We start from the raw sequence: 9,516 nt of genomic DNA on the forward strand, positions 1-9,516 counted from the left end.
AAAGATATAAGTAATTTGTGATCATGATCGTTCGAAACAAGGGATATATATATATATATATATAAATGAAAAGAAGTAAGCAAGCAACCCTAGCCGCCCGCTTGGCACAAAGATGTGCACCAAAATTGTTCTCCAACGCTTTAGAGAGTTAGAGACCTCTACTGGTCAAACTGGGTTAACGTTGAAATCTTGTAGGTTCCTCCCAGTGAAGGTGGCGGATTTGCCAAAATATTCTAGTGCCTCCAGTTTTCATTTATTTCTTATCGGTTGGTTTATGAACACAATTATTGTCACATCTAATTTTATAATTTATTGACTTATACCATTGTAAATAACCAATCTAAAATGATAACTAGGGTATATTAGACATAAAATATCAACTTTTTACAATTGTACGAATCAACAAATTATAAAATAAGACATTTACCCCCCAAAAAAAAAAATATATATATATATATACTAAAAATAATGACACGTTGAATACATACGGATAAGGTATAAGAAAGGCCTCTAATATAGGAATAGGATAGCTGACTAAAAGAGAGGAAGAAAGAGAATGAGGAAGTAGGAATGGGCCGCCATGAAATCAAAGGAGGAAACTGGAAAGCAGCTTATATCCAGGTGTTGCAATTTGATTGGGTGTTTAAACTTTTTTCTTTTATTTTGTTTTGTTTGTTTCTTTGCTCTCTTTCCATTTTGAGTCTGCTTTCTTCATCGATACGTGTGCCTATAAAACACCATATTTGAATCAAACCCTAAACTAAAATTCTCATTATCCATTACCCAGCAAAAAAATATCTACTCTAGGCAGCTACAGTTGTAACCAATCCAATAAGCTAGCTCTGTGAGAGAGAGAGAGAGAGAGAGAGAGAGAGATATTAACATCATGAGGAACCCATCATCGGGAGGAGGGTCGACGAGCAAGACACCATGTTGTAGCAAAGTGGGGATAAAAAGAGGGCCATGGACTCCTGAGGAAGATGACATTTTATCAAATTACATCAAAAGAGAAGGTGAAGGACGGTGGCGCACTCTACCAAAACGTGCCGGATTGCTCCGCTGTGGCAAGAGCTGTCGCCTTCGGTGGATGAATTATCTCCGTCCTTCTGTTAAGAGAGGACGTATTGCTCCTGATGAGGAAGATCTCATTCTTCGCCTTCACCGCTTACTTGGTAACAGGTAATTAATACCATTAATTAATCATACATCATATATACTCCTTCAATCATTTAACTTTCAGGGTTTTCTTCTCCAACAAAATCACCTAGTACTTTTGGAGTTCATTAATTATCACATTATCCATTTGGGTTTTTGAGTTTCGAGCTTCAGCTTGAGGTTTTTGTGCCAATTTGTCACTCTCTCTCTCTCTCTCTCTCAGGTGGTCTTTGATAGCTGGAAGAATTCCAGGACGAACTGACAATGAGGTAAAAAACTATTGGAATACCCATCTTAGCAAGAAGCTAATCAGCCAAGGAATAGATCCAAGAACCCACAAGCCACTAGTAGTCAACCCTAACCCTAATAATTCCCCAGAAGTAATAATAGCTCATGATCACGCTGCATCAAATTCAAAACCAGACCCTAAATCTAATTTGTCTCCTGGGTTAATAGAAGAAACTGGTGGAAGCTCTCTAGTCAGTGGTATTCAAATAAGTGATGCAAATGACCAACTGGGACAATATCAAAATCTGGTGGTGAATGATATTAGCAACACTCAGAATTGGCATAATTCTGATGGTGCAATGACCATGGGATTGCGAGGTGGCTATGTAAAAGGAAATGAAGAAGAATATATTGAAAACTGCAATGAGGATACCTTCTCTTCATTTCTGGATTCCTTGATTAATGACAATATGTTCGCGAATCAACAACAACAACAGCCTACTTTTAATCCTCTCATTTCTTCTTCTTCTTCCACGCCGACCTTCAACCATGCTGCTATCTGGGAAGCTGAACTGATCAGATCTACAATACATACTTCGCATGATGAACAAAGTGAGTTAAACAATATTAATCACCTAGCATGATCATGAGGGGCTCCAAAACTATATCAATTTGATTATCATTTTATGTGTGTGATGTTATTGTGATTTTTCTTTTTCTTTTTTTTTTTCTTTTCTTTTTTTTTTTTTTTTTGTGTTTTCATAATTGTGTTTTAAGAAAAACTTAGACTACATGATTGTTAGAAATTATAGATCTTTAGTGTCAATGTATTATGTTTTGGTTTGCAAGTGATTATAAAAAGAAAAAAAAAATATTGGTTTGCAAATGAAATGTTCATTCTTTTTTTTTTTTTTTTTTTCTTTTTTTCCCCCTTAACAAACAGTTAAACGAATCAATTTGTGGGATGTCCACTCTTTTGTTAATAAATGATAGTTTTCTATTAGAAGATGCATAGTTATAATTATAACTTTAAGATACAAAAAATTTCAAACTTTAAAATGGTAAATTGTGATTAGTTATAGTATAAGTGATGTCACTAATTGGTCTCATGTGAAAGTGATGTAGCATGAACAATGCTAGGGCTTCAAAAAATTATCAACTTTTACCATAACTTGCCACATGGGAGAGTTGTGGTAAAAATTTGTAATTTTTTGTGATTTTAGTATTTTTCAATGATACTAATCACAATATACATTTAAATGAGTTATGACTTTTTTTGTATGTAGCATTGTTGCAGTTGTAAACACAAATACACTTGCTATAGTTTTTCAGCGCATGCAATTAGATGTATCTAAATTAATTTACTTCATCAATATAAATCAAAGATCAAGAATAGCTTTTCTAGGTATGAGCTCATATATAAATTTTATCTTGGTCTCAAATAGAATTATTTCTTCTTTGCCTGTAAAGTTTCATTACTACCTCAAAACAAATACTCACCAAATATAGTTTTTTGTTGCATGCTGAATGAAAAGTCGATGCCCCCCCCCCCCCCCCCCCCCCCCTTCAATAAATAAATAAATAAAAAGAAAAAAAAAGGCTTGGAAGAAGACATGAAGCAGTCAATAATTTATTTATATTCTTTAATTGTGATAAATACGATGACATGATATAAAAAAACACACACATATATATCACCTGGAAACTATAGAGTTTGCACACACATAAACGAATTCATCCTATGTGGGCGTATTGATGCTCCAAGCCATAGGATAATATAATTTGGCACAGCTTTCTTTACTGCATATGTTACATAATCCTATTTAAGATAATAGAATTCATGAGCTTTAGCTTATCTAAGATGCAATGTAGTAACAAGTTCATAGAAGAAAGTGAGAAAATTAAACAGCTGAGCAAGAATTGTACTACTAATTATGCCAGAAACATAGTAATGCAATTACTTTAATCCGATTACTAATGCAAGAGAATATATTTGCTACGGTCCACTTCAAATTAGACAATGTCCACAGGCCATTCAAATTTTATTGGTTGCAGCCATGCATGCATGTAAGAAATAGTCTTCTTTCCTGTATAATGCATGAAATGGGCGCAAAACGTTGAATAATCCCAAGAACAGTTTTAACATGGTATATCACAGCCATGTTCAGTTTTTCCAACATAGTATCCACACCCTTTGTGTTTCTTTTCGAGCCATCAACCACATAAATCAAATAAAGATCTCACGCAACCTTTCATAATTCCATCAAAAGCTCCCCCAGAAACCCCTCATGCACCCTCACGCATCATCAGAAGAGTATGCCAACCATCCGCACTCACACATGCCATGCATCAAGACTTAGGCCCACATACCATATATATATGCACTAGCGTCATACTTCACCATGTGCTATAACCATACTCAAGAATATTACCCATGCAAGTTTCATCAAAGGTGGCTAATCATGCATCTCTTAGGCCTAAGGCCTAAGGGTTAGATGTGCCCCGTCGAACCAATTTTCAATTACTTGCTACCAACACAACGTTGTTCAAAATTATATCATCATTCTTGTTGTGTCGTCGCTGCACTCACAAGCTTACATTTATCAAGTCATCATTGTTGGCAGTTGTCCTGAATCCATCATCCAAGGCCAAATGTTGTTTTCTGCTACCACTGATCACATCCATTTCGTAAATTCCATTCCATTAATTCCATATCAAGCTCAATCTTCTGTACATCCAATTCGATCCAACTTTGTAATGGTTTTCCATTCCAAACTAAGCTTACCCCTTCAGTTTAAGAATATTAGAAATATTAAGATCTAAGAGACCCAACACATTTAAGCTCGTACTCGTAGAACAAACAAGTAAGTTATCGTATTTTAATGTAAGTACTAAAACCTTAAGGTTAATTAAGGTTATACTATATATAATCTACATTGGAGTTCATTGTTACACTAAGAACTTAAAAGATGTAGCCTCTCATGCAGCTTTTTATTGTGGATTTAGTCATAGCAGTCAGGCCAAACCCTGTTCATTTTTCTTCCACTTTCTATTTCTTTCGCTTCTCTCTCTTTCTCATGCATAATCCGAACATCAATTCTAACTGAAGACTTAGTGGCTTTTAAGTTTAGGCTCACTCAAACAACAGCTAACCCATCTTGGGCGCTCACTCAAAAACCTGAAATTGGTGAGCATTATATGACTAATACAGTCTATAACACAGTGTATGTGAGAACTATGATAGAGGTGCAGATCTAGACGACATTCCATTTGAAATATCTTTCACAGCATATAATGTTTGGGGGACTTTTCTTGATATACCTTACACCTTAAGAAGAAGTGAGCTGTACTGGATATATAGTCGAAGCATTCTCTTATCTTATTAAGATTATGCTTTGTGGATTGAAGTACATAATTTTCCCATTGAGATGGGACAAGAGAAGGTTAAGCCATGTGGTAGCATATATATATATAGAGTAAGGCTAACCTGAAAATAAGCAGGGCTGGTAGATTATCCATTGAAGTAGAAGTTGATGATAGGATATTCCCAAATTCTTTAACCTCAACCTCGGAATTGGAAACCGCTTGAAATTGATGGAGAGTGCCCACCAGTGTGAGAAGTATAGAAGCGGCCGAAACCGATCAACTTTGGCTGTTACTGATCAGTTCAAACTCGATCATCAGAGCCGACGTTGACAATTCAATTACTTGATGGTGGGCTTGGTCGACATGCAACAAACTTGTCATCTATATATATGATTAAAAAAGAAAGAAAAATCAATTATTGTTAAACAACGACGTTTTAATATGTATGTGCATTAAAATGCCGCCTTTTTGTTTAGAAGAATTGAAAAAACAAAGCCTAATTGAAACAGCATACATGTCTAACAAAAACCTACCTCTCTCCCATTCTATTAATCTCCTTACGTACTGTTGTTCCGCGGGTGTACCCTCTCATCCACTTGTTTTGGTATTAAATCTCTCGCATAGAAAACTAAATAAATACCACTCAATCCATAATGGCTCATATAGGCTAGTCTGTTAAATAGCAAAAAGATCCCATGCATATATGATACAGTTTTATGAGACCTTCTCATAATATATAAGACAAACATTATTTATGTTGTGAGAGGCTCGTGAGATAAAACATCCTTTCTTTGTAGGGTCATATGTCATGTTTACTATATATGGGCAATGTATNTTTTTGAGTAATGACATTGAAGATTATAAAAAAAAAAAAAAAAAAAAAAGGTAAGCGGAAGGCTCTTTGTTCAAAGTGAGAGAAAATTGTATGAGATATTACCAAATTATACAAAAATTGCATTGTTTATTCTTATATTTTAAGAATAAAGTAGATATCATCTTTATTGCATTATATATTGTCCTTTATAATTGTTATTGTTGATGACTGAGGTGAATGTATATTCTTATATTTATGATTGATGGATAAACATATCAGATAGAAGAGAGAGAGTGATAGACCCAGTTACAAGGGGTCCTTTACAGTTTTATGCATATTCTATTATTCTCCACATAGCTTAGCAGTACCTTGTGGCAAGAGGGTGGGAAAGTTGAAATGGCAGCTACTTGTGGGATGGTGGCTGGGTATGATGTTTTTGGCATGGGGTAGAGATGTTGATTGAAGGCTTCAAAGTGGGTGTATGAATTTTGGGTGTGCCAGAATATCCATTCAGGCTAAACATTGTTAGGTTTTAAAGACTTAGGAATTTATGTATTTAGAACTCTAATGTGTATTGTTGGCAAACCATGATCAAAACAGGTTGTTTAGTCTTGTTTAGGCTTGCTCAAAGTTGTGCATTTATGTAAAGTTGGAATCGAGTGGCTGCAGAAAGCATTAGTGACTTTCGGCCTGGCTCAATCGATTGAAGCTTAGGCTCGATCGATCGAATCTCGGGGAGAATGTTTTTTTTCTACAGATTTCCAACTCAGCCCTAGCCTATTTTAAAACGTTTTAGGGTTTTATGTTTTGCCAAGGTATATAAGGCAAACCCTAGCCACATTTTAGAGGTTGCTCATGTTGCTCATATTACTGTTTTGTGTAAATCTCTTGTAAGATTTAGATGAGCTTTCATTTACACAAAACTTAGGGTTTTCAAGGAGGAGATCTTATCTACACCTTGATGATCAACTCAGTTGCTGCCATTGAAGCTTAAAGAAACACAAGCAGGTGTGCTTGTATCTGGTGGTGAATCTAAGAAAGAAGGAGTCCGTGAATTCGGAGTTTGCACGTGGTCGTGTCAATTAGTTCTATTGGTGGGTAGCAATAAGAAGTCGAGCGTGGGGACTTATAAGTCTTATAGTATGAACTATGATTCTTTCATATAGTGGATTCAAGTTTATCTTGAAGATAGCTAGGTCAAATCCTCCCCAGGTTTTTACCACTGTGGTTTTCTGGGCCATCATATCATTGTGTTATTTACTTTTCCGCTGCTATATATACTTGATATGATTGTTTGGTTGTGATAGCCTAGATTTGCATAATTTGACTAAGTTAATCACTTGGCTAATTAACTAGGTTAATCCTGTTGTTTTAAAAGGGTCTAAAAACCATTCAAATGTTGTTGTCCCACCGTTGTTTTCTACACTGCCTATATGTAACTATGATATAATTGATGATAACTGCAAATCAGAAGAGCCCACACTAACGTTTAGTTGTTTGTTTGTTAGAGATTCTCTACATGGGAGGGATCTTCGAGTGGTGACGATGAATAGAAGATTGATGAATCTTTAATTTCTTGTCTAGACTCCAGGTTTTCCATGGCCCAAAATTTACTCACTTTATTTAAAAATTTTGGGCTCAAGTCTTACTCAAGCAAAATTACATTAGTGTAACTTGAGCTTAAAGGTTCTTGACAATAAAAATTTTATTAACTATTTGAAAAGCTATTCAAGTAGAAGAATTTTGTCCCCCCTAAATTAGGGTAGAAGACCTTATTTAATGGTAAGATGCTCCTGACAATTAATAATGGACAAATTTGGCGTGGGTGTTGTACACGATGTTCCATGCACCCTCATATCCAACTAAAGCCATGACTCATGACTCATGAGTGATGAGCCAACAAATTGTGTCCATGAAACTGTGGTTCCTTCAAAACAATCATATTTGATTATTTATTATATACTCTATTTCATTAATATATCATTTTTTTATCATTTTTTTCTTTTCACATTCAACATCTATCATTCACTTTTTTTCTGTCCTATAGAAACAAAAAGAAATAATAAAAAATTATTTTGCATAAGCTATGGAGACTTGTATATTTGCACAAGCGTTATAGCAAAATTTCATTTTGCTATAATTCTTACAACCAATTATAGCTAGTAACAACCTGTCACTTAGTACTATCGTGTAAGAAAAATTGATCAATTTCTTTTGTTCGTCAACCCCAGGTCAAGAATGTTAGAAAATAGTAGCTCAAATTTAATGCACTTGAGTGATTGTCATTCTTTATTTTATTATAATTATTATTAAATAAATCAATAAGAAAGAGAGCTTGATGGGCTCAGTCATTATTCTTTTTTAGTCCTAAAAGCATAACTGGTTCATAATCTACTGTTTGTGATTTTTTGGATTCTTTAGGTTTTATGTTATTTTCTATGAGCTAGTGTGAATGCTCTAATTGAGCCCATGAATTTATTTATTTTTTCTATTTATTTTTTTTTCTTTATTAAGAATGCTTAGAATATCTGCTAAATACTAGTTGTTGCATCGGGAACTTCTATCCCAAACTTTCAAGGACTTTGTACTTGCAATATACCACATTGATCAATATATTCCATCAGCAAAGACTAATTAAATTACAAGACTTTTAGAGAATTTATTAAATACAAATGCTACGTATATAATATTTTCATTACAAATCTTAGGTGGTTTGTGGTTACTAATTTTAATTTAAACCCTTACTAAAATTACTTTTTTACCACCAATAATAACTAGTAACAACCTGTTACTAAGTACCATCTTTGTAATAAAAATTTATTTATAGGATAAATTTTAGCTACAAAATTAGTTGTAACTTAAGGCTACAAACTCACTCAATAAAATAAATACTATAACATATTTTGAAAATCTAACCATTGAATTGCATGTTCTTTACGCCCTTAATACATATGTTAAATTTTGTGTCAATCAGATATCATTTACTATATGATCTATGATAGAGTGCAAACTCGTCAGTCGAAGTCGAAGTAAATGCGTCCAGAAGCAAACCCTCGTCTCTGATAATATTGAAATGATAAAATAACCCTTTTTGAATGATCACCGGTGTGGTGCCTGCCACAGAGCCTCCGATGCCAAAGTCAGTACAAGAAGTTTTCTAAAAATAGGTGAATGTAATTGGAAAGAAAAAAGATCTCAGTAGTATAATTTTTGTGTCAGTACCTGGTTCTTGGCAATGTGGGAGACTTTTATAGGCTCTCCTGGCTTCTAGCCGTTGGTGTAGTTATGGAGGTCTTAATGCTCCTTTTGGTAACGTCTGGGCCCTTTACTGTGCCATCACTGCCTCTCAACGGTTTGTACAATTGTCCCAGTAACCGTCTAGGGCTTGATTGCTTGCATTGAATGGCTCGGATATCTTCGTCAGTAAAACAGATAATTGACTCTTCTAGCCAGAGCTTTTATTTCGTCAGTATAGGTGGGATCGTCCAAGCGTACACGAACTCGTCATACTCGTCAGTTGCCCCCTGATTCTGTGACCGTCACTTAAATGACGGTTATGGAATGTAAAGAGTTTTTTCTTATGAGTGTCGTTTGGGATTCCAATACGCATTAAATATAATGCGGCGGCGTTTCGCAAATCGTGGCATACGTGTCACGAGCTGGTGGGTGGAGTTAATGCCTTGATTTGGTGGGACTCTTGGGCTTCCCGCTGGTTTTTTGCAGTTTCCCAAAGCTTTAATTTAAAACTTCTCCTTACTCACATTTTCCAAAAATCCCTCAATCATTTGCTTCGATTATCTTCTCCGGTGATCTCTTTCTACACATTTTCTGCGAACCAACAAGTGGTGGTGTTCCCTTTTGCAACTGCTTTCTTGAGGTATGTTTTTTTTCTTTTTGAGCTTTGCCTCCTTTTTTGTTTTGCTGCCATATGTGGTTTCTGATTTATTCCTTTT

The 9,516-nt window shown here is 35.0% G+C and overlaps 1 protein-coding gene across 1 annotated transcript; it reads left to right on the forward strand.

The window, feature by feature from the left end:
* The first annotated feature begins 700 nt into the window (after positions 1-700).
* On the forward strand, positions 701-2,265 carry LOC112003883 (transcription repressor MYB5). The gene is made up of 2 exons (XM_024036106.2): positions 701-1,179; positions 1,379-2,265. The coding sequence occupies exons 1-2, from the start codon at positions 887-889 to the stop codon at positions 2,025-2,027; spliced, it is 942 nt and encodes a 313-aa protein (XP_023891874.1). The 5' UTR covers positions 701-886; the 3' UTR covers positions 2,028-2,265.
* The last annotated feature ends 7,251 nt before the right edge of the window (positions 2,266-9,516 follow it).

This window comes from Quercus suber, unplaced genomic scaffold (genome assembly GCF_002906115.3).
Source record: "Quercus suber isolate HL8 unplaced genomic scaffold, Cork oak 2.0 scaffold_547, whole genome shotgun sequence".
In the NCBI taxonomy this organism is placed as follows: domain Eukaryota; kingdom Viridiplantae; phylum Streptophyta; class Magnoliopsida; order Fagales; family Fagaceae; genus Quercus; species Quercus suber.

Bases quoted from the DNA above. Each gene is read 5' to 3' on its own strand.
- LOC112003883 (XM_024036106.2), top strand. From the start codon at position 887: ATGAGGAACCCATCATCGGGAGGAGGGTCGACGAGCAAGACACCATGT. The intron at 1,180-1,378 runs GTAATTAATACC...TCTCTCTCTCAG, and splicing joins CACCGCTTACTTGGTAACAG to GTGGTCTTTGATAGCTGGAA.